At 49.1% G+C, this 24,856-nt stretch overlaps 1 protein-coding gene and 1 long non-coding RNA gene across 20 annotated transcripts in view; one reads left to right on the forward strand and one right to left on the reverse strand.

Moving 5' to 3' along the window:
* The window catches only part of MPHOSPH9 (M-phase phosphoprotein 9), a 63,743-nt gene extending 43,505 nt beyond the window's left edge, over window positions 1-20,238 (forward strand). For 14 of the 18 annotated variants that reach the window (XM_027772180.1, XM_027772176.1, XM_027772183.1 and 11 more), the window contains 10 exons: window positions 1,245-1,292; window positions 2,051-2,115; window positions 4,358-4,456; window positions 6,990-7,124; window positions 8,508-8,686; window positions 11,853-11,999; window positions 12,706-12,826; window positions 13,559-13,662; window positions 16,139-16,386; window positions 16,679-16,901. In XM_027772180.1, coding sequence (XP_027627981.1) covers window positions 1,245-1,292; window positions 2,051-2,115; window positions 4,358-4,456; window positions 6,990-7,124; window positions 8,508-8,686; window positions 11,853-11,999; window positions 12,706-12,826; window positions 13,559-13,662; window positions 16,139-16,386; window positions 16,679-16,873 — 1,341 coding nt within the window. In that variant the 3' untranslated portion in view covers window positions 16,874-16,901. Of the gene's footprint in view, window positions 1-1,244; window positions 1,293-2,050; window positions 2,116-4,357; window positions 4,457-6,989; window positions 7,125-8,507; window positions 8,687-11,852; window positions 12,000-12,705; window positions 12,827-13,558; window positions 13,663-16,138; window positions 16,387-16,678; window positions 16,902-20,098 lie in introns of those variants that run through there. The other 4 variants (XM_027772177.1, XM_006149251.3, XM_027772179.1 and 1 more) reach the window with 3 other exon arrangements.
* Window positions 16,809-24,271, reverse strand: LOC114007944 (uncharacterized). 2 transcript variants are annotated; one of them, XR_003549512.1, is made up of 3 exons: window positions 20,592-24,271; window positions 19,999-20,116; window positions 16,809-16,931 (listed from the first exon to the last, which is right to left on the reverse strand). It is a non-coding gene; the product is annotated as an uncharacterized LOC114007944 (long non-coding RNA). The 2 variants fall into 2 exon arrangements; XR_003549513.1 differs by having other exon boundaries at window positions 16,857-16,923.
* Between the last annotated feature and the right edge of the window lie 585 nt (window positions 24,272-24,856).

Below are 24,856 nucleotides of genomic sequence, written 5' to 3' on the forward strand. Positions count from 1 at the left end.
ATAGAATGGAAGAGAAAGAGAGAAAGCATACCACCCTCTTCAGGTCCCCCCGCTCTGCGGGTCCCCCCCCCTCTGCTGGTCTTTTAAGACTCCTTTTATTTTTTGTTTAGGGTTTCAGTTTCTTCCAATCTGGGAATTAGTAACCTACAATTCTACAAAACTTGCTAATGTTACTTCTCTATTAAATTCCTACCCCTCATTTTTCTGTTCCCTTTTTCTGGAACTTTTGCCAGCAGGTGTTATAGTGCTTGGATTGATTCTTTAATTTTTAAAAAAGTTTTACTTTTTATCGTAGTCTCTTTGTTGTATATCTTCCAGTTTTAAAATTAGTTTCTACCATAGGGTGTATGCCTTTGCTGGAGAGAGACAGAGAGAAGGAAAGTGAGAAATCACCCGAGTGACTAAGACATAAGGTTGGATTTTCAGAGCCACACGAGCAGGTTCTCATGCCACAGCCCTCCTCCCCGCGGGGACCTCAGACACACGTGCTACGCGTCACGTGCGGGTGTACAGGCAGACCGGGAACCAAGCCTTGACCTTCCATGTCAATCCAGCATCGTGGAATGGCTCGCTCCCACCGTGCCCTGCGGCTGGGCCTGTTTTCTCTTTGATTTTTTTCAGTGTTAATTTAGTGGGACTTCAGAATGAGGAGGAAATTCTGTGATGTGAATCTGTTGTCGTAAACTAGACATCTTGAGTACATACGTTAAAATAAATTCCCTAATTAGACTTTTGTACCTTTACTCCTTAAAACTAACATAGGAAAAGTAATATCCAGTAATTTTCTAAAATGTAATTAAAAAATGCAAATGAAATTTAATCTTCTAAAATACTACAAAGGCATTGATTGATACTAAGTTAATTTATGTTACTTTTCATCTTACTTCTTCTGCGAGAGGGCGAGGCAGAGAGGGAAGGAGAGAGAGGCCCGCGCAGACAGACACCCTGTGGGATCCCCATGCCTGATGTCCCCCAGCCTCAGCCACCTGGCAGAGCCGCAGGGAGACCTGGCCACATGTCCCCGGGGCCTTCCCCATGAGGGTCAAGTATCGATTGTTTTGACATAATTTCAAATTTACAGAAAACTTGAAAGAGCGCTATAAAGCATTATGTTGTCTGTGTGGGGTCACCAACCATTTGGACTTTCCCTCACGACGTTAGCACTGAGATGCAGGCAGCTGTATTTAGGCCGTCTTCAGGTGAGACCATTTAACTCTGTGGTGATTCTCTGCTTTTCCTCGTAGCTTTTAGGAGAGTACGAGTCCCTTGGGAAGGAACATGGAAGAGTCAAGGTAACGGCCGCTCGTCCCTGTTCTGGCTCTCACAGTGGGTGGGAGCCCTGGTTGAGGATCCACGCACCCGACTCTCCTCTGCTCCCAGCCTGGTAGCTGTTTCAGCTAGACCACACGCTTACCCTTTCTGTGTTGATGTCCCGACTCCAAATGCCTGCTCTGTTTAACTCACAAATTGATTAGGTTTGTTCATTTCAACACATACTTGGTAAGTGGCCGTTGCATTTGAGAAGAGTTAATTGAGATGAAATAGTTTAGAAGGTTGCAGGTAATTATTAAATACTAAGAACTAAGATACAAGGTTTGGGTTTCCAAAGCATTAGCATTTTGTGGGGTGAGTTGTGATTATAGCTGTGCTGGGGGCCTGCGAGTTTGAATTCAAAGACACCCCGCAGCCATGCCAAGAGTGGGAGCCAAGGGCTTCTGTTGCATGGAACAGACTTTGGCTGTTTAAGGTTCCTGAGAAGCCCTGCCCAGCTGAGCAGCCCAAGTTCTGGGGTTCTACCCCAGGTCTTAGCCCTGTCTGTGGTTCGAGTGCGTCTGTGCAAACACCGGCTCGTTTCTCAGAACAGAGCACAGAGACCTGGGCCAGGCCACAGGCGCTCGTGCAGCGCTCCTACGGCCTCCACGCTGCCGGGTGTCCGTCATTTGTAGCCAGCTGGTCGAGCCTCCGGTTAGTTCTGTATTACGCGTTTTAAAATAAAAGGGTAGGTCTGTATACTCATCCTCAGTTACCTGAGTTTCCCTTTATTTTACAGGATACGTTAAATACGACTGAGAACAAATTGCTCGATGCACACACTCAGATTTCCGATTTAAAAAGGTAAAATGTGTTGTCTGCCAATAAGCCAGTAGCTCCACTCATTCTGTCATGTGTCCGTGTTGAAAGCAGTGAAAAGGCAGTTTTTCTTGAGTTTCTTTAAAAGCAGTTTGAGAACTAGTTTTATCCAAACCATCCCCTGATGTGGCAATACATTTGATTTTAGTCAAAGATGATTTTTAGGTGATTAGAATGTGTTGGACGCTGTGCCTCAGAGGTGTACGTCCCCCAAATTACTTATTCTCTCAGCACAGGAGAAATCTACATATTTAACCATCGGAAAGACTTTTAAGGAGCAGTCTAGTTTATTATTTTATTTTATTTTTTTTGGAGAGGTGTTTTTTTTTTTGTTATAGGGCGTGGGTGCTTGCCAGACAGACAGAGAGAGAGACAGAGAGACAGAAAGCGAGAAATCACCCCCTGGGGGGATGGCCATGCTGCAAGCCCTTCTCCTCCATTCTCTCGGGATCTTGGGCATGCATGCACACGTGCTCGGTGTGAGTTTCAAGCCACCGGGTCCGGGACGCAAACCGCGGTTGACTCCATGGGAGTCCAGCGACATAGCCATTACACTAACTGCTGGTCCCCTGAATTATTTTTGAGTCCAGAAAAAAAACAGCATTCACACTCATTATGACTATGTAATTTCTTCCTTTCTTTTAGATTTTTTTGCCACAGGGTGCTTGTGCTCACTAGAGAGAGACAGAAACTGAAAGAAGGAGAGTGCAAAATCACCCCCAGGAAGGATGGCCATGCTGCCAGTCCCTTCTCCTCCATTCTCCTCTCTGGACTTTGGGCACGCATGCACACGTGCCTGGCAAGATTTCAAGCCACTAGTCTGGACTTGAACCACAGTCAGGTGTTTGGGAGTCCAGCACCTTAACCACCATGCCATCTGCTGGCCCAAAATTAGCTCTTAAAGGCCTGGTTTGGAGACTAAATTAGCGATCTAATTTACATAATTATGTGGGAACAGGGTCGTGAATGGTCCCTGTCACACATAACTAGGAAGAGCTATGTTGAGCATGTTTTCATATTTGCGTGTGGATATAAGTAATGCCCTTACATAGAAGTTTCACTGAGGACCTAAGGGTGCCTCATAAGATGAACAGAAGAGCTTCCTGGATTTCTCATCTGCCTCTTTTCTGGATTCGTTCTGTTCTAAGGATGGCTTCTGTATCAGATTGTTAGAGCTGTTCTTTCTCAACCCTTCCTTGTATCAGGTTAAGAATGGAGTTTGTGGACCAGCAGTTAGCATAATGGCTATGTCACTGGACTCCCATGTAGTCAACCGCGGTTCAAGTTCCGGGCCCAGTGGCATAAACTCATACCGGGCGCATGTGCGTGCGTGCCCAGGATCCCGAGAGGAGAATGGAGAAGGGATTGCGGCGTGGCCGTCCCCCCTGGGGGGTGATTTCTCACTTTGTGTCTCTCTGTCTAGCAAGCACATGTGCCCTGTAGCAAAAACCTCTTAAAAAGAATGGAGTTTGAAAGCTGTGAAGAAAACATTCACAAAGTGCGAAAGGACAGAAAGCATGCAGGCTATCCGCAGAATAGCGAATTGGCTGGAGTCGGTCACTGTTGTCGGTAAACTCAAACATAGGCATGAATTACCTACAGGCTGAGCATTGGCTGGCATTTTGGCCTTTGCCTTTCTTAAAAATGAGCAAGTTCTTTTAAATGGCTCTGAAATTGGGAGTTGGCCTGCTGCTGCGTGTGTGCAGTGCCGCCCACTTTGTGTGCCTGAGTGCATTCATGCTGGATGTCAGCATGTCGGTGCGACTAATCCGAGATTTAAACTCCTCCTGTCCTGACTTCATTCACGTGCTGTATGTGCTAGTCTGTCGTCACATTTACATAGTTGTGTACCTGCCGTGTTACGCCCACCCTTCCCGACAGTTGTCACGTGAAACGTTCCTTTGCAGAGCCCACTGTATTTGCTTTGCTTTTCATCATTCCCATTTTGTGCAGCTTCTGCAGTTGGACAGTGGTGGTGTACTATGAAAATGGTTGAATGGCGGTGGTGTACCGTGGCGGTGGCGAACCATGGCATGGTGAACCGTGGCATGGTGAACTGTGGCGTGGCGAACCATGGCGGTGGTATACTATGAAAATGGCTTATGGACAGACGACTCTTTTGCCCCTGCCTTGCTAGGAGAGTTGGTTAAATAAGTAATTCGTGGTTGACTTATATGTTAAATGTGTATTGAATGTACTAAATTTATCTTACTGCTTTTTAATTTAGAACGATTTCAAAACTCGAAGCCCAAGTGAAGCAAGTAGAGCATGAAAATCTGTTAAGTCGTCATAATTCTAAAATCCACACGAGACCCTCACGTGCCAAGTAAGTCACTGATTTCATCTCTAAGCCAGAAGTTGACGTCCGTTTCTATTAAAATGAGAAGCTTGGGCCAGCCCTGTAGCTTAATGGTTAAGGGGAAGCCAGATGTTACACGCCAACTGTGGTTCCAGTCTCAGCCCCTGTGGCTTGAAAAACACTAGGCGCATATGCACACCCAAAATCTTGATGTGGTTGAGAGATGGAGAAGGGACTGTAGTGTGACCGCACGCCGCATTCCCCCCTCCATCTGTCTCTGTTGAGCATACATGCCCTCCTGCAATTAAAAAAAATAATAATGAGGGACTAGCAGGTGGCGTAACGGTTACATTGCTGGACTTCCACGTAGTAGACTGCAGTTTGTGTCCTGGACCTGGTGGCTTCAGGCTCACACTGGGCACGTGTGTGTGCATGCCCATGATCCCGAGAGGAGAGCAGAGGATTGCAGTGTGGCCATTCCCCCTTGTGGGGTAACTTCTCACTTTCTGTTTCCCTGTCTCTGTGTGTGTCTCTGGCGAGCACACGTTCCCAAGAGCAAAAACCTCTCTTAAAAGAAAAACAGGGGACTTGCAGTTGGCGTAATGACTTTGTCTCTGGACTCCTATGTAGTCAACATGGTTCGAGTCCCAGACCCAGAAGCTTAAACTCACACCAGGCGCATGTATATGTGTGCCCAAGATCCTGGGAGGAGAATAGAGGAGAAGGGATTGTGGTGTGGCCATTCCCCTGGGGTATGATTTCTCACTTTCTGTCTCTCTGTCTCTCTGGCGAGTGTACACGCCCTATAGCAAAACCTCTCCAAGAAAAAAAAGCAAACCCTCCCCAAGAAAAAAAAAAAAGGAAGGGACCAGCAGATGGCGTGGTGGCTAAGGGACTCTCACATAGCTGTCGTGGTTCCAGTCTCGCACCTATGGCTTGCTTTCTCACATTCTCTCTCACTCACTCACTCACTCTGTCCCTCTCTGGTCAGATTTTTAAAAAATAAGTTAAAATAATTAAAAAAAAAAAAACGGAAATCTCAAAATCAACATTAAATATCATTATAGAACTTGTACAGACAATTTAGTTACTGGCTATTGTAAATGCCCTTATGCAGAGGCTGTGGCCAGAATGTGAATATGGGAGGATCAGGTTGTCATTTAGGAGACTGGAATGTGTTTTTTTTTTTTTTTTTAAAGAATTATTTTTTTTAACTTTATTTTAATTTGACCAGGGAGAGACAGAGTGAGTGAAGGAGAGAGTGAGAAAGAAAGCCACCAGGTCTGGGACTTGAACTGTGGTCGGCCATGTGGGAGTCCAGCGTCCTTAACCACCACACCACCTGCCAGCCCCTGGAATGTGTTTTTTGAGTTTGCTCAGCTCTGCGACCTCAGGCCAATACCTTACTCTTTTTAAAGCTCACTCAAATTGTAAAAACATACAACTGGTGGTTAGGGCGTAGCCTGGTGGTTAGGGCAGCTGAATACTATATGGCCTGCTGTTTGATTCTAGTCCTGGACCCAGTGGCTTAAAAAACACGCTGGGTGTGTGAACATGCATGCCCCAAATCCCGAGAGTGGAGGAGAAAGGATTGTGGTGTGGCCATTCACCCTGGAGGGTGACTTCACACTTTCTCTCACCCCCTCTCTCTCCCCCCTTCTCCACCAGTGAGCGCATGTGCCTTATGGCAAAAATCTAAAAAAGATGTTTTAAGTCTAAAGTATGAGGGGCCAGTAGGTAGAGTAGCGATAAGACACTGGACTCCCACGTGGCTTACCATGGTTCAAGTGCCCCCAGTAGGTCTCACACCACGCCCCTTCCCGAGCCTTCCTAGCAGCCAGCACCATGGGGATATGTGTGCAGGCCTGAACCAAGTCCCAGCCTTTGTGTGACTCCAGCACTGCAACTGGGCCAGTACCTGTATCCTGACTGCTGGACATACCCAGAGTAACAAACCTAAGATCACAATGCAGTTGAATCTTTTTAAAGATTTTCTAAAAAAGAATTATTTTATTTATTATCATCATTTTTTCATTTAAGCAGAGAGAGAGTGAGTGAGAAGGAAAGACAAAGCAAGCTCCCAGGTCCAGGACTTGAACCATGGTCGGCCCTGTGGGAATCCAGCACCTTAACCACCACGCTACCTGCTAGCCTGGTGACTGAATCTTAAGCCAGGTTTCTGAAGTATAAATAGTCATGTGTGGATTTTCTTTTTCTTTTTCTTTTCTTTTTTTTTTTTAAGAGATTTTTTTGCTATAGGGCATCTTCGTTTACTAGTGAGAGAGTCAGAAAGTAAGAATTTATCCCCCAAGGGGGATGGCCATGCCACAATCCCTTCTCTATTCTCCTCTCAGGATTTTGAGCAAACACACACACACGCCTGGTGTGAGTTTTAAGCTACCGGGTCCAGGATTCGAATCGTGACTGACTACATAGGAGTCCAACAGTGTAACCATTCCATCATCTGCTGGTCCCAGTCATGTGTGAATTTTCAGTTACCTACACATATGTAAGTGTGCACCTTACGACACGACACTTGGCGTGTTTCTCCTTCCAACAGCACCCTGGCAACTTCTGATGTCAGCAGGCGGAAGTGGCTGATACCTGGTGCAGAGTACTCCATCTTCACTGGCCAGCCCTTGGGCATCCAGGACAGTCCCGTGGACAGCCTGCCGGAGGACCCCCGGGTCCCTGGGTAAGAGCTTTGCCAAGAGGCCTGCTGACGTGTGTTATGTTCTCTTAGATTTTGATTATGGTTGCCTTTAAATGTTCAGAAAGGCACAAAGAGCCTGACTCAGGTTTCTTTCTCATTGTCTTTTTTTTTGGGAGTGGGGAGAAAAAAGCTATGGGGCTTGTGCTCACTGGAGAGACAGAGAGCGAGACATGACTCCCCAGAGGGGTTGGCCACACCGCATTCCCTTCTTCCCTATTCTCCTCTTAGGAGTTTGGGCATGCGTGCACACAGACATATCAGCATGATTTTCAAGCCACTGGGTCTGGGACTTGAACTAAATTTGGGTATGTGAGAGTCCAGAGCCTTAACCACTGTGCCACTTGCTGACCCCAGTTTTTTAATGTCTTTATATGAAGGACCTACTTTTTATTTCACTTTGACAGGCTAAATCTTGAGGGTATTTTTCTTCTATGAGCTCTGCAGAGCTTCCCTGGGTTTGCAGTCAGGATGAGATGTTAGCCCCGAGCCCCATCAGCTCCCTGAGCCGGGTACCCCAGAGCACCACGCACACTGCACATCTCTGTGCGGGATGTTAGAGGTTGGGCAGCACTGGCTTACGGTGCACGGGTTATTTTAATCCAGTCGCAGTGCATAGTGGGTGTGGGCATCGTGAAGTGCGGCCGTCACCTCAGGCCTTAGCAGCCCGGGCAGCTGCGTGTCTTGTCAGCCGGGGTTGCACTCACAGACCATTGCATGGGGCGCCCTCCACAGCAGTGTTCATTCCTCAGGGCTCTTGATCTGGGGGTCCACCATCAGGGTGCCAGCCTGGCTGGGTTCTCGGTAGGTCCCTCTTCTTGGCAGTGTCCTCACGTGGCCTGTCCATGGGGTGTGTGCATGCAGAGAGCTCTGGGGCTTCTTCCTCTTTTTATGAGGGCATCAATCCCGTCGTGGGGGCACCACCCCCTGCCTCATCCCACCCCAAAGGCCTCCCAGAGAGTCAGACCTGGTCTGAGGAGCGGCAGCTGTGGGCCCAGAGGCCAGAGAGTACCAGGTGGGGGCCTGGCTCCCCAGAGGACTCCTGGGATTCTGCACAGAGTGACCCAGTGGAGGCGGGGGACAAGATAGGCCCCCAATTCCAAGAGCCGGGGTGTGCATGCTGGATGGATTGAGGAGGAGGTTTTCATGGACCACCTGTCCACTTCCAAGCCCAGGCCAGGCTCCCTGTGACTTGGAGAGTGTTTCCAGCCCCCACCCAGCTCCTCCCTCTGCCTCCCACAGGAAGGCCCGCAGAGGCCGTGTGCACTTACCTGCTGTAGGCAGCCAAGTGAGAGGCATCCCAGTCCCCATCAGACCCGTCTTCAGCAGGCATGCCATCCTCCACCATGTCTTCTCTTACTATTTAAGGTGCCAGTCTCCTCCGGAAAAGGACTCTTCTTCACCTGGATGTTCTCCATCAAGCTTATTGATGAAAAAACAGAGAGAGACTTCAGACTCACCGATCATGAAAGCTTTAAAGGAACTTGATGAAGAAAAAATATTTAAAAGTTGGGGGACACAGACAGAGAAGGAGGATACCTCAAATAGTAAGTTTATATTACTGCTTATTAGATGTGGACGGCTAGATGTAGATTACCCCACCCCAGTTACATTGCCATCTTTTTTGTTTGTTTGTTTTTTGTTTTTTGGAGAGGTTTCCGCTATAGGGCGTGTGCACTCGCCAGACAGAAAGAGAGAGACATAGAGGCAGAAAGCGAGAAATCACCCCCCAGGGGAGATGGTCACGCCACAATCCCTTCTCCTCCATTCTCCTCTCTGGATCTTGGGCACACACGCACACGCGCCCGGCGTGAGTTTTAAGCCACCTGGTCCGGGACGCGAACCGCGGTCAACTACGTGGGAGTCCAGCGACATAGCCCCCCACCCAGCTCCTCCCTCTGCCTCCCACAGGAAGGCCCGCAGAGGCCGTGTGCACTTACCTGCTGTAGGCAGCCAAGTGAGAGGCATCCCAGTCCCCATCAGACCCGTCTTCAGCAGGCATGCCATCCTCCACCATGTCTTCTCTTACTATTTAAGGTGCCAGTCTCCTCCGGAAAAGGACTCTTCTTCACCTGGATGTTCTCCATCAAGCTTATTGATGAAAAAACAGAGAGAGACTTCAGACTCACCGATCATGAAAGCTTTAAAGGAACTTGATGAAGAAAAAATATTTAAAAGTTGGGGGACACAGACAGAGAAGGAGGATACCTCAAATAGTAAGTTTATATTACTGCTTATTAGATGTGGACGGCTAGATGTAGATTACCCCACCCCAGTTACATTGCCATCTTTTTTGTTTGTTTGTTTTTTGTTTTTTGGAGAGGTTTCCGCTATAGGGCGCGTGCACTCGCCAGACAGAAAGAGAGAGACATAGAGGCAGAAAGCGAGAAATCACCCCCCAGGGGAGATGGTCACGCCACAATCCCTTCTCCTCCATTCTCCTCTCTGGATCTTGGGCACACACGCACACGCGCCCGGCGTGAGTTTTAAGCCACCTGGTCCGGGACGCGAACCGCGGTCAACTACGTGGGAGTCCAGCGACATAGCCATTACGCTAACTGCTGGTTCCCTACATTGCCATCTTTAAATCCCTCAGGTGGGTGGTGAAATGAAAAGGTACCTGCTTTTACTGCATCCCCTAGTTAATCGTTTAGCACAGCCCTGGCATAGCACAGTTTTGATGCAGTGTAAGTGCATGTTCCATTTACATTCTGATTATTAAAAAGAGCCACATGACATTCTTGAGGGTATTTGTAAAACTTTCCCTGTCAGTTTGTCTTACTTGCACACATCAGAAAGTTTTGTTTGTTGGAGAGAGATTTTTGCTATAGGGTATGTGTGCTCGACAGAGAGATAGAGAAAGAGACAGAGAGATAGAAAGTGAGAAATCACCCCCCAGCAGGGATGGCCATGCCACAGTCCCTTCTCTTCCATTTTTTTCGGGATCTTCGGCACACATGCACACACGCCCGGCATGAGTTTTAAACTGCCCGGTCCAGAGCCGCGTTTGACTACATGGGAGTCCAGCAATGTAACCATAACGCCATCTTCTGGTCCCCATGTCAGAAAGTTTGACAGGCATTGGTATTCATAATGTGAGATGTAACATTTTCTTTTTCTCTTTCTTCTTTTAAAAATTTTTTCCAGAGGGTGGTTGTGCTCACTGTAGAGAAACAGAGAGACAGGGAAAGCAAAAAAGCAGTCTCCCGTGGAGAATGGTGTGCTACGGCCTCCTCCACCTCCCTTCCCTTTGGGATTTCGGGTATGCACACATACCCAGCATTTTTTTTCCTTTTAGAAATAAAAATTATTTAATTGTATTAATTATTATTATTATTATTGTTGTCATTATTCGTTACAGGATACATGTGCGAGAGAGAGAGACAGACAGCTAGCCAGCAGGGCCAAGGCTCAGACAGCAGTCGGCTGTGTGGGAGTCCAGCGCCTTAGCCACCATGCCTGCTGGTCCCACTAGGCATATTTGTCATCTGTGCAGTTGGCCGTGTGTGCTCCAGCTCACATAAGCACCAGGGAGTGGGCTGACTCCGTTTCTGTTCTTTCTCTCCTTTCTTGGTTACTGAGCTCCTATAGATAGGGCAAAAAGTATCTATCTATCTATCTATCTATCTATTTATTTATTGGAGAGGTTTTTGCTATAGGGTGCGTGCACTAGCCAGAAAGAGAAAGACAGAGACAGAAAGCAAGAAATTACCCCCTAGGGAGGATGGCCATGCTGCAAATCCCTTCTCCTCCATTCTCCTCTCGGGATCTTGGGCACACATGTCCGGTGTGAGTTTAAGCCACCGGATCCAGGACTTGAACCGTAGTCAACTACATGGGAGTCCAACGACATAGCCATTATGCCAACTGCTGGTCCCCCTCTTTTTTTTTTTTTTTAAAGTTGTTTTATTTCTTAGAAAAGCATACTCCCTTCCAAGACCCCGTGCCTGACCTGGCTCGCAGCCTCCCCAGATGGGTCTCGAGTGCCCCTCTGTACAGGAACTGAGCCCCAGCCTCCCACAGGGCTTCCAGCATTCCAGGTCACATTATCCTCGCACCCCTCGGCCGGCCATGGACGCTTCTGCTGCCGGCGTGGTAGTCAGCTCACCTTCCGCACTGGGGCTGTGTCTCCTAGTAAATGAGTTAGCACTCTGCTCTCTAAAAGGGACCTGTGAGGGACTAGCAGGCGGCGCAATGGCTTTGTCACTGGACTCCCACGTAGTCAACCGTGGTTCAAGTCTCGGACCCAGCGGCTTAAAACTCATGCTGGGTGAGTGTGCATGCATGCCCAAAATCCCAAGAGGAGAATAGAGGTGAAGGGATTGTGGTGGGGCCATCCCCGTGGGGGGTGATTTCTCGCTTTCTGTCTCTCCGGCAAGTGTACGCCGCCTATAGCAAAAATCTCTCTCAATAAAAAAAAAAACAAAGGAACCTGTGAAAAATCATCTTGAATGCCTATCGTAAACAGAGAACCAAATGAATTTTATTAGAAATGTCCTCGTTTTTCTTTATAAAACATTTTTAAAAATCGTTATTATGGGGTGCATTTGCCAGTAATCACGCCAGCTGAGGTGGTGGGAGTTCTGCCCTGTGGGGGCCTGAGCTCAGCGGAAGCCTTGCTTGGTGTGACTGCGTGTGAGTAAAGGCAGGTCACCAAAGCGCGGCTTGCTGGGCTTTTCTCTTCTTTCTTTTTTGGATGTTTGCCTCATCTAGAATCAGTGAGTCCTCGGCAGACTGAAACGGCAGCCAGTGCAGGTGGGTCCCCAGAGAAGTGTGCTCAGCAGAGACAGAAGAGATGCACGCCCGCCGCACAGAGGTCGTCCTCCCTGCCGCCGTCGGCTCGCAAGGCCAGCACTCCAAGTAAGACTCAGCACGCGTCTGGGTGCAGGGCCTGGCGGCTGCACTTATCCCATCCCTCATGCACACCCCTCGGTGCCTCGTGGTGTTCTGAGCACAGGGTCCCCGAACTCAGTTGTAGCCATGGAGTAGTCTGATCACACAGACACCGAGAGCCTTTCTGTGTGTGCAGTAGGTGGCGTTGGTAGACCCCGACCTACAGCAGTATGAAGCCCGACGCGTCAGTCCAGGCTTCTCTGAAGGGAGAAGGTCTCGTCAAGTCCCGACCGCAGGCACTCAGCAGCAGCCACCTCCTTCCTCAGTCAGCTGCAGGGTCGGTTTTAAAGTGGACGTGGTGCATTCTGCCCTCAGCCCCCATTTTCACACCCGCCGAAGCCGAAGCCGTCTCTTACCCCATGTTACAGAAGTGCTCGCTGCTGCCTGCTGCTGCCCTGGCGTCTCCACCTCATTTCCACTCCAATTCTAAAATCCTGAAAAACCAGTTTTGAGTCACAGTGTTGAATCTGCAGTCTGATACACTAAAATGTTCACAGTGGTTCCCTGTAGATGTTGGGGTTATGGATTATTTTATAGGCTTTCTCCCCAAAGGTGTAAGATGAAGCTGTATTCCTTTTAACATTAGAAAAGAAGCACTCTACTGAAAAACTGTGTTCTGCCCATATAATATAGAGAGGAGGAATATACATCTCTTCTTCATTTTCTTCTTTAGCAAAAAGAGAGATTATGTTAACACCAGTGACTGTGGCTTATAGTCCCAAGCGGTCCCCTAGAGAAAACTTGTCCACAGGATTTAGTCATCTACTTAGCAAAAACGAAAGCAGTCCAATTCGGTAAGTCCTCTGAAATCGTACGATAAAATAAATACGGTGTCGATTTTTCCCGAATGTCAGCTCATGCCTCTAGCTGCCACTGCTTTTCAGTGGGACTCTGAGGGTTTAAATCATTTGACTGAACGTCACACTCACGGTGACACATTTGAGACGTGAAGACGGTTTTTCCGGCGTAAACTTGCCACCATTGGTTAAATGCCGCCTCTGTTCCTCACCCAGCTTTTGGGTGTAGACTGATAGTTCTCCGTTTTCCCAAAGAGGTTTAGGACACGAAAATTTTTGAGCCATTTTTTCAAGACAGTGGGTCCACACTGGTCTGGGCCTGGTGCTCGCTGACAGTCACTCTCGCTGCCGTCCCTGGACTGTGGGCAGCAGTGTGTGCTGTGGCAGGAAGGACGTGCCTCCTGATTCTAGGCCCAGCCCCGCCACGCTCTGGGAGTCCCCTTGACTAACCGAGCCCGTTTCCCCTTCTCTAAGGCAGGGGCCATGCCGCCTGCCCTGCTTAACTTCATGGGGCTGTTAGAAAGAATGGGGAAATGCTTTAAGGCTCTAGTGTGCAAATATTAATTTATATTAGAAATTAAATTTCAGTTTTAGAAAATTATATGCTTACTTTTCTATAAGGAAATACGTCAGCATGTGAGTTGACTGAAGTGCCAGTTCGTCTTTCTAGTGGACATAGGGAAAATCAGTTCATATTTTTTCTCACAAGTAACTTGCTTCATTCAATAGATTTGATATACTTTTGGATGATTTAGATACTGTTCCCGTGTCTACATTACAACGCGCCAACCCGAGAAAACAACTCCAGTTTCTTCCTCTAGATGACTCAGAAGGTATCTTCTAAAGAACTCTTCGTTACGGTTTTAGCTATTCATTATTCTGAGATTCCAATATCTATTCCAGTCTTCTTTTCAAGGGTCTAAATATTGGGCTGTTGGAAAAGTCAGGATGTAATTTTCTGTGTTTTTCTATCCAAAAATGTGTTAGGACTTTTCCAACGACCCAGTATTATTCGGAATGGCCCTGCAGCCTAGTGGTGAAGGAGCTGGATCCCACGTGGCCGACCCTGCAGTGGAGATCCTGGCCCTCAGTGCTTGAAAGACAGACTAGGCCCACATGCATGGGTGCCCTCTTGCCAGCAGGATGGAGAGATGGAGGAGGAAGAATTGCAGTGTGACCGCCCCAGCGGGTTGCTTTCTCCTTTCCTCTTACTCTTTTGTCTGTCTCTGGGGTGTACTTGCCCCCTAGCAGTTTCAGAGCTACAGTATTTAATAATATCCTACACTTGGACTGGCTCCCGAAGCCAGCTAGACCCTGCATGCCTGGCTGTGGTTCAAATCCCAAACCTAGCAGCGTAAAACACATGAGAGGTGCATACGCGTGTGTGCCCGAAATCTCCAAAAGAGCGAGAGATGGAAGAACAGAGATGGTGACGTGACCGCTCTTTGGGGTTGCTTCCTCCTCTGCCCCTCTCTGGGGAGTGCAGGCATTCTCCAGCCAAAATAGTAGTATCCCATGCTTAAATATTTTTCCCTGGGGACCAGCAGGTGGCATGGTGATTAAGGTGCTGGACACTCCTACATGGCCAACGACAGTTCAAGTCCTGGACCTGGTGGCTTGCTTTCTCACTTCTCTCTCTCTCTCTCTCTTTCTCTCTGGTCACATTAAAATGAAGAATGAATGAATAAATAAATAAATTAATTATAAAATATTTTTCCCTCAAAGGGTCTCTAAACAAGCATTCTTTTTTTTTTTTGGAGATATTTTTGCTATAGGGCACATGCGCTCACCAGAGAGAGAGAGAGAGACAGAGAGATAGAAAGTGAGAAATCACCACCCCCTCACACACTCCCCCCCAGGGAGGATGGCCACGCCTCAATCCCTTCTCCTCCATTCTCCTCTCAGGATCTTGGGCACGCACGCAAATGCACCAGGCATGAGATTAAGTCACCAGGTCTGGGACTCGAACCGCGGTCTACTACATGGGAGTCCAGTGACATAGCCGTTACGCTAACTCCTGGTCCCTAAACAAGCATTCTTGATGCTTCATGTTGTTATGTCTGTGTTGTCCCCATTGGGGAATTGGGGCACCTGCCCCTTCATACAGCAGTTAAGTTGGATCCCATGTGGCCAATGTGATTAGAGTCCTGGCTCTGGCAGCTTGGCCATGCAGGCACAAGTGTGTGTGTGTCCAGAGTTCTCACGGGACGGAGAGATGGAAGGAGGAGGGGCTTGCAGGGTGACCGTGCCCAGGTGAGGATGTGTTCTCTCGCTTTCTCTGTGAGTGCAGACTCTTGACAGTGGAAGGAGAGCAGCTGAGAACTGAGGTGCGGAGAATGTCCATGTTTTGTTACCGGGGCCATGCTATCTCATCACTCTCTATACTTCTGTGCTGTATAGTGTATGTGCAGTTTAGGCTCCGGGTAACACTTTCTTCCCCCTCACATGACATTTAGAGTAAAGGTATGAGTGTGTGAAATCACTCAGGCAGGCCCCCAGAGTCCTAATGTTGGTGTTGATGAATGTCTACTAAATGGGCATGTTGTTTAGTTTTATTGTTTTAGTTTTTGCTTTTGTTTTTTGTTTTGGCCAGAGGTTGCATGTGCTTGCCAGAAAGAGACAGACAGGGAGAGGGGAAACAAACCCTATGGGAAATGGTCACGCCACAGTCTTCTATCGCTCTCTCCTTTCAGGATTGTGGGTGTGCACACCCACACTCTCCCAGCGTGTTCCTCAAGTGGCTGGGTCTGAGACTTGAACCATGCAGTTGGCCACATGGGATCTGGCTGGCTGAAACCACCAGGCCACAGAGCTGCCTCTGATACTAGTTCTTTCTTTTCTTTCTTTTTTTTTTTTTAAAGAATTATTTGTTTAATTTTATTTATTCATTTATTTTAATTTGACCAGAGAGAGACACATGCACACAGATCAAGAGGGAAAGTAAGAAAGCAAGCTTCCAGGTCCTGGACTTGAACTGTGGTCTGCCATGTGGGAGTGTCCAGTGCCTTCAACACCATGCCACCTGCTGGCCCCAATATTAGTTTTTAAACTGCCCCCTCTTTCTTTATGTCTGCATCAAGCTTGCTTAACTTCATTTAGGGAAGTTGTGAAGATGATCAAACTGAGGGCGGTTTTTGGAATTCTCTGGAGAAAGACCACTGGGTAAATGCGATTAGCTGCTTACCATTTTCCAGTACTTTTTCGGGCTGTCTCTGAGCTATTTGTAGAAAATGAAGTTGGGCAACACATCTAAGATATTTATGAGCTTTTGGAAAAATGGCTAAGAAATGTCTTTCTTTCCTCTGACAGAAAAACGCTATGCGGAGCAGGACACCGGCAGCCATGTTCAGCATGGCTCTCGCCCTGAGCCGTGGTCCCCCGGGATGAAGCAAGCGTCTGTGCGCGCGGCCTGGGAGAGGAGTGGCCCGCTGAGCCAGGAGCAGAGCGAGCCCGTCTCGGTCACGCCACGGGGTGACGGTTTTGAGTACACAGCCAAAATCAGGACCCTGGCTGAGACGGAGCGATTTTTTGATGAACTTACAAAAGAAAAGGACCAGGTAAAAGCAAACAAAGGTATTTGGAAAACATTTTTATTTTCTGAACATAATGCTTTTGTCTAAGGAATAGTCAGAAAGGAATTACTGAGTCAAGCCTATCTCGGGGAATTTCCAGAGTTGCCCAGGAGTGTATTTGCGTCATGCTGTCATTACTAGTTGGTGACAGACGAGAGTTACATTAAGACAAAGCGAACGAGGAGGTACCCCGCGGAAATCCTTTCTCTCCACGCTGTGACAAAGCTCGCTGCCGACGAGTAGCCTCTCTCTCACGCAGACGTTTTTCGTGTTGCAGATTGAAGCGGCACTAAGCCGAATGCCTTCTCCTGGCGCACGGGCCACTTTACAGACGCGACTGCATCAGGTGAGCTTCCGTAGCTTCCGCCTGCTCTCCAGGCCAGGGCTCGCGGTGCCCTGCTCACCCCGGGGCGCAGTCCCAGGCTCACTGGCCGCAGTCGAGGCCCGAGGCCTTTGCAGGAGTGTTTGGTGACTGAGTGCTGTAGAGCTGCATGCTGGCTTTCAGGTGAAGGCTGGTTTGACCTTCAGACCTCAAGGAAAAAGTGTTCATGCCATTATTTTAATAGTTTTTCAGAGTTTTTTGCCCTAGGGCATGTATGCTCGCCAGAGACAGACAGAGACAGAGATAAAATGAGAAGTCTCCCCCAGGAGTGGCCGCGCCACACTCCCTTCTCCAGGGATTTGAGCACGCGTGTACTCGCGCCCGGCCTGAGTTTTAGGCTGAACCGCAGTCAGCTATGTGGGATCCAGCGATGTAACCATTTCTCCATCTGCTGGGCCCCAGGCTGTTATATACATGCTTTTTCTTTTTTTAAATAATACTTTTTAAATTTGACTTTATTTATTATTTTCCAATTTGATCAGAGAGAGAGAAAGAGAAAGAAAGGGAAAGTGAGAAAGCAAGCCACCGGGTCTGAGACTCAAACCACGGTCGGCCATGTGGGAGTCCAGTGCCTTTACCACCATGCCACCTGTGGGCCCCATGCCATTATATTTTTTAGAAACAAACTTGGGAACAAAAACAGGTGCACGCTGTGAACCCAGTGCGCCACAGGAAGTCTCTCTCCTGTTTGGTCCCTCCCTCTAACCCGTCACTCACTTCTGAACCCTTGTCTGTGCAGTGAGCACAGCAGACACGTTGCCCTTCGCAACTGTGATGGCTGTGGGTGTCGGAGAGGGGGCGGGCCGAGGGGGCGGCAGCGCCTTTATCAAACAGGAGGTGATGCAGGCGGCAGGGCCCGTGAGCACTGCTTTTAGTCGCTCTCCCAGAGAATTAAAATGCATGAAACCGCGGGACATCTAAGTCTGCTCTTCTCGTAACATTTTAAACATAGCAGCAAGAGGGTAGCTCTTACATAACTACATGTTTTGGCTTTTCAGTGCCGTCCCTTCAGTAAAAGCTCATTTTCAGGCTCATCTGTTATATCAGAAAGACAGACACAAAGAAACTAGCAGAAGTCTTTTTCTGGGGCCTGTATGTGTCCCTCACTTCTCTTTCACTATGACTTTTTTGTTTGTTTGTTTTTTTTTTTGAGAGGTTTTTGCTATAGGGCGTGTGCACTCACCAGAGAGACAGAGAGAGAGAGACACAAAGCAAGAAATCACCCCCGGGGGGGTATGGCCACGCCACAATCCCTTCTCCATTCTCCTCTCGGGATCTTGGGCATGCACGCACACGCGCCTGGCGTGAGTTCAAGCCAGCGGGTCTGGGACTCAAATTGCAGTCGACTACATGGGAGTCCAATGACATAGCTATTACGCCATCTGCTGGACCCTGACTTTTTTTTTTTTTAAAAGTAGGGCATCTCTGTTGATATCTGTATGCCTCATTCAGCCTGAGCCTCTCCTTTTTTTTTTTTTTTTTTGCTATAGAGTGTATGCGCTCACCAGAGAGAGAAGAAAGAGATTGCTTCTCCGTGCCCCACGAGGGAGATGGCCAGGCCACTGTCCCTTGTCCTCCATTCTCCTCTCAGAACTTTGGGTACACATGCCTGGCATGATTTTCTTTTCTTTTTTTTAAAGAACTATTTTATTGAACTGACTGTATTTATTTACCCTAAGAGAGAAAGAGAAGGCAAGCTGCCAGGTCCTGGACTCAATGTGGTCAGCCATGTGGGAGTCAACACTCCTAACCACCACGCCACCTGCCAGCCCCAGTGCCTGGCATAGTTTTCAAGCTGCCGGGTCCAGGACTTGAACCGTGGTCAACCATGTGGGAGTCCAGTGCCCTTAAGCACCTCGCCAGCTGCTGGCCCAGCTTTGGTGTGACTGTGTGGCCCTCACTGGCTGTGAACTCATGATCTTCCCGCCTCAGCCTCCGGAATGACTGGAACTGCGGCGTGCGCTGCGTCCTGGCTCTGACGTTGGGCTGGGGACGGAGCCTGGGGCTCGGCACGGCCTCCACCTGTGGGACGGCAGCGCCAGCCAGCGCCAGCCAGCGCCAGCCAGCGCATGGGACCCCAGCTGCACCCCACATCCTTCTGCTTTTGCTTTTGTTCTGAAAAACAAATTCTATTTAATATTTTTTCCTTTTTATTTATTCAGTAATTCATAAGACTTCATTAACAATGAAACGCCTCTTAAAATATTGTATGGGCCCAGCAGGTAGTGCAGTGGGTAAGGCATTGGACTTCTGATGTGGCCTACCACAGTTTGAGTCCTGGACCCAGCCGCTTGAAAATCATGCCAGGTGAATGTGCATGCGAGCCCAACATCTTGAGAGGAGAAAGGATTATGGTGTGGCCAGACCCCCGGGAGGTGGTTTCTCACTTTTCTCTCTCTGTCTCTCTCCGGCTAGCATATGTGCCCTATGGCGAAAACTTTAAAAAAAAAAAAAAAAAAAAGTATCAGGAAAGCAGACAGAAAACTTGATACTCCAATTTGAACTCAAATGTGAAGTATGTGTATAATGTAATTAATAGAATGAACACACATTTTAATATAACGAAGTTCCTTATGGCCCTTAAAGTGAGACGTGAATGGTGTTAGTGTCCATTCTGCTCCATCAGAGCTGATTCAGGCCAGTAAGAAGACAATGGCAGCCTAGCGGGGGCTGAGGGCGCCGTGCCTGACTTCGAAACTTCTTTTTTTAATTGCCAGAGGGTGCATTTACTCACCCGATAAACAGAGAGGAGGGGAAAACAACCACCGCAATGAGCTGTGGTCATGCCACAGTCCCTTCTCTTCCACCTGTCGAGATTTGGGGGTGTGCACGCTTGCCCAGCATGTATTTCAAGACTCGGGGGCTGGGATTTGAACAGTGGGTGGCCATGTGGGATCCAGCTACCTTTAGAGCAGGAAAATTGCTTGATACGTGTGTACGTGGGAGATGCAGCGAGATGTGCCCGTTTCTTAGATGTGCGAAGCATCTCCCAAATTCCTCCTGCCTGCTCTCAGTCCGGCAAGGTCCACGAGCGACCCTCTCAGGTCTCTGGGCCGCCAGTGCTAACGTCCCTGGGCTCATGTGTCGAATGTACTGAGGTTGCTTTAACTGCAGTCACTCCGAAAAGTCGGTTCATGTTGTTCAGTTTAAAGAAAATACATAAACGGTACGATTCGTGTAGAAACCAAAACAGTTTCCTGTAAGTTTACACTTACACTCGCTCTTTCGCTAAGAGGTCAGCTTGGTGGTAGTTACAGACCTGCGGAGCTTGATGTAGACTTCTCTAACCTGGCCTTTTCCGTTCTTTTCACCCAGGAAGCCTTGGAAGATCGGCTGGAAAGGATTAATCGAGAACTGGGTTCAGTTCGCATGACACTAAAGAAATTCCACGTTTTGCGCACTTCTGCAAATCTTTGAGATTTGTCGCCATTAAATTTTGAGGCATTTGTGTTGCACTAATGTATAATTATGCACTCCGAGAAGGCAAGCTATTTTGTACTGTTTCTACGCCTTCAGATGGTAGTTTACAATCATGCTGTTCTTACACTTGCTCTTTTATACTTCAAATGGCCACATAGTTTCAAGATATTTTTGTTATGCTCAGGAATCTCTTGTATATTTTACTATTTAAAAAACATTATTTTTAAATAGTATATGTCTCCAGTTTATACCAAGGATAAGGAACGTAAATGGGGAGGCAGCTCATTTCTAAACAATAGTGTTATCCTTTTATGACTCACTTTGCACACCGGTTTTATACACATGTTCTACATTGTAAATATCCACTTTTTAAAAAATAAATGCTTACCAGCAGCTTCCACGGTAGAGTAATGCACGCCGAGTACAGAAGCTGTCACCGCAGGGCTGGGGGCTCAGGGCAGAGGCTTGCGAGACCCTGGCTACAGGTCCTGGCAGAAGCGCTCGGAGGGTGCACGTCAGGATCGTAGGGAGGGCTGTCGGGAAGCTCTGAAAACTACATGGATACAACTCACTTTGCTTCCCTTAAGCTTCATCGGGAAAGAAGAAAGATGGGCGGGACGGGACTCTGATTTCGTCCCTGTGTGCCACTGCCAGCCGTCGCGCTCCGCCCTTTTCTGAGCAGCACTCCTGGCCGGCCCTGGGCAGTAAGCTGCAGATAACGCTTGGAGGAACTGCTGGCTGCCCCGCCCAGGAAGGCCTCAGGAGAGTAGCACAGGTGTCCTAAGCTAGTGCATGGTTTCAGCTGTGAGTCCGGGTCCTCGCCCCTCCACCCCTGTCGGTGCTGTCGGAGCACTAGGTTTTAAGTGAGAGCGGTCGGCTCTGTCACGGGCCGGGGACATGTCCGACAGCGCCTTTTCCTGGGCCTGGCCAGCGGGCACTGCTCTGGTCCGGGGTGCTTGCAGGTTCCTGTTGGGACCGCCCACGCTGCCCGGCTGCTGCTGCTCCCCCCACCCACTGTCTGGTGCTGGCAGGACCCAGTGCCCAGGTGGTCACACTCAGTCCTCGCAGCTAAAGGACTCTTCCAAAGTTGGCTCTCACTGCAAACGCTCAGGTCTCACGTTTTGGTTTGCTTTAGAGCTTTTTCTCCTACACGGCTCCCACTGATAAATTGTTCTAGTGAGCCAAGCCGGCCTGTGAGCTCCGTTCACCTGACTTGGCCCCAGTTATCTCCAGGGCTGGCCAAGGCCCTGCCCTCAGCCTGGGGGCCTCTCAGCCCGGGAGCCCTCTGAATAGAGGGGCTGGCTGGCATCTGCTCCCAACTCCTGCAACCAGGTGACTAAAATTACCAACAGAATCAAGTGCCTTTATCCTTGGTAGTTTTCCTAGCCTCTTTCCCCCTTAAATCTCCTAACGGAAAAGTGTATCTGCCTCTCAGTGCAGCTTCGTGGCAGGCCCGGTGAGGGGACTGACCGTGCTGATCGCCCCTCCTCTTCAGAGTGCCCCTGCTATGACAGTGGGGCTGACTGAGGGCCGCCTGGGAGCCTGCTGGTTAAGGGAGGCAGGCCCTACGTGGGGGTGCCCTAGCCCCTTCAGGATGCAGGAAGGGGCAGAGGAGAGTGGAGGGCAGTGTGGCTGCCCCACTGGAGGGACCTCCCTTCTCTGCTTCCTAAAAACAAAGTATACCAACTTGAACACGGTTAGAATATTTCTTTGGTCCCTATTTTTATTATAAAGCCTACTGTATTCTTTTTTAAAATTTATTTATCCATTTATTTTAATTTGACCAGAAAGAGACACAGGGAGAGAGGGAAAGTGAGAAAGCAAGCCACCAGGTCTGGGACTCAAACCATGGTCGACCCTGTGGGAGTGTCCAGCGCCTTAACCATGCCACCTGCTGGCCCCAAGCCTACTATATTCTTAAGAATAAGGAAATTGCCACTTCAAAAGATGGTAGTTTTATCTTGGCAAGGAGTTAACTTTTTAGTACCCTACATTAGCTTATTCCAAAAGGCATTAAGCTCCATCAGAATGTCTCTGCCCCGCAGAAGGGTATGCTTTGGTTTTTGAAGTATGTAATGAGTTGGAACTGTCAGTCACTCAATAAGGAAGAAAGAAATGTCACCTTTTTCCTTTATAGCTGTGAAGAGGGAAGCCAAGAAAATTCTTTGAATTGTCCTTCCCTTTGGAAAGGCTTATCTTGAAAACACTCAACTAAAAAAAAAAAAATAACTGGAGAGTAGGAAAGATGGCAGACTTAAATATTGCAGGAGCTGTCATCTCAAAGAGGTAAGCTTTTTTCTTTTGTTGCTGGCTAAAGAAGTAAAATCTGAAGTGAATCTTCCACTTCTGGGAACTGCCTTTTGAAATGCATGAAAGCAGATTCCCTGTCAATGCCTGGCCCTGCTCCCTTGTTTTCTGTCCTGAAGGCTCCTTGCAAGGACCGCGCCCTAGGTGGGGACATGTCCTTAACGATTGGAGGACCTTGCTAGCTGAAGCAATAGCAGACGTGGCTACTGGGCCCCCTGGCCCTGGGCACAGCCGGGTGACAGACCTCCACTCGAGTGTTCCCTCCACTCTTTGCAAAATAAAAAGTTAAAAAAGCTCTCTTGGAGTTTTAAGTGAGTTCCCAGAGGGAATTCATCCCATATTTTTAATGACTAAGTTAAAAACTGGTAACCTGTCCCGTGTAAATTCAGGAAGCACTGTGATGTTAATGAGCGTGGAGACCTGGGGCGCTTTGATGTAGAGGCCATTTCCCTCAGAGTTACTGGCAGTGGGGTCACAGCAATCGCTCCCCTGAATGCTCCCCGAGAGCACCGAGCACCGCAAGGTGCTGCCCCTGGGCTTGCAAAGATGCACGATTTGGGGCCCGGAGCAACCAGTAAACGTTCCCCTCGTTAGCCGAGAGCCGCCGTGCTTTGCTGAGTGCTATTTTAGTTCTGAGCTCTCCTGTATCCTAACGTTAGGTGTGTCTGTCGTTTTCATTTTTAGACGTCTCAAAAGCAGTTTCCGCTCAATTTTAGTGAGCCGCTTATGCTGAGTCTTTAAGAAGCTTTAAGAAATAGACACACACCCAGTGCCCTTGGGGAGGCCCGGGGTAAATCTCGGTTACCTTCCACAGGGGACGTGTTGGTGGTAGGATCCGCAGGTCTGAGCCAAGCGACTGTACCGCACGTTCTCTGGAAGGTGACTCCCCGCCCTGCCTATTCGGTACCGTACTGAACCGCAGGACTCCCGGGCCCTGTGCTGCTCGTGCTTCTGTGGGGTCTGTGCTGTATTTCCACAGAGCCCTCAGATTCAGGAATAGAGCCATACGTTTGCATCTGCTGGGTGTTACATACCGTGTCCGTACTAAGCCTACAGATTTCAAAGATAATTGTGTTTTACTCACATTTACCAATTTCACTGTAACAGTGACCAATAATATGAAAAATTTGCTTCATGTAGCGTTGCTGATGGTTAGACGAAGACAAGTGTTTGTCATTCTAAAAATGTAGTCAAATATTGGAGTAACGAGGTTGTAAGCTCCAGGAGAGCAGGGACCGTGTCTCCGTCGCCCTGGCACGTGTGCACTCAATAAACACTCGTGAGTCTGAACCACCTCGTGGCATTGGCGTACTTACTCGCACGGGCCAGCTCGGGAATCTAGTCTTAGTGGCCTTGGGTCCCGGGCGTAAGTCCTCGCAGTTGCCTGTCTGGGGACAGCCTCCCAGGACAGAGAGCCGCTCTGGAGACGTGGGTGTGCTTTCAAAATCTCCCCCCACCTTTTTTTGGTTGTTGCCATAGGACATGTGTGCTCACTGGAGAGGGACAGGGACCGAGGGAAAGAGAAATCACCTCCCAGGGGGATGGCCATGCTGCAATCCCTTTGCCCCCATTCTCCTTTCAGGATTTTGGGTGCACACGTGCACCCAGCATAACAGATGGGGTACAAACTGCAGTCGTCCCGTGGGAATCCAGTGCCTTAACCACCCCACCTGTTGGCCCCTGGAAACCTTCCTTAATGGGGCTTTGGGGGCCCCTCCTGGGGGAGGGAAAGCGGAGGGGTCAGTGTGTGATGGACACCTTCACTTGCCTCCACTGAGCCGAGGAGGTATTTTCAGGGGGGTCCCACGGGGATGGCTCTCCTGGTACTTGTCTCCGGTCCTGACAGTCCCCCAAGATGCTCGGCCTTCTGCGGTTGCCCCTGCCCCTGGCGTTGCCGCTCAGACTGGGCCGCCTCTCCGGGGGAGCAGTCCACGCCCCCTTTTGCCCATATTAGGAGAGGCTCGGCGATGGTCCGCCACCCCTAGGTTTGGGGTGCGCCTCGCCTGGCTCCATGACTTCAAATCTGGCACAAGCGCATCCTTGCCGCCTTTGAAGTCTCAGCAGGTACCTCTCGGGCCATTCTGCGGCGAGCGCCCATGTGTCTGCGGACCTTTGGAGGTCAGGGCTGCAGCTTCCTGCGCGTCCTCACGGCTACTCCCACTCCGGCCAGCGCTGGCACATTTTGGCCGTTGCACTTCGGCGCCCTCGCGCGTCTCCGTCTGGCCGGCAGCAGCGCGCGGTCCGGCCCGTCCCAGGGCCAGGCCTCCCCGGCGTCCCGCGGCTCGCCCCCTGGTCTGTCCTCTGGCTCCCGAGGAACTGCATTTGTGGAAAACCCTCGCCCTTCAG

Source organism: Tupaia chinensis, unplaced genomic scaffold (assembly GCF_000334495.1).
Source record: "Tupaia chinensis unplaced genomic scaffold, TupChi_1.0 Scaffold000258_1, whole genome shotgun sequence".
Taxonomy (NCBI): domain Eukaryota; kingdom Metazoa; phylum Chordata; class Mammalia; order Scandentia; family Tupaiidae; genus Tupaia; species Tupaia belangeri.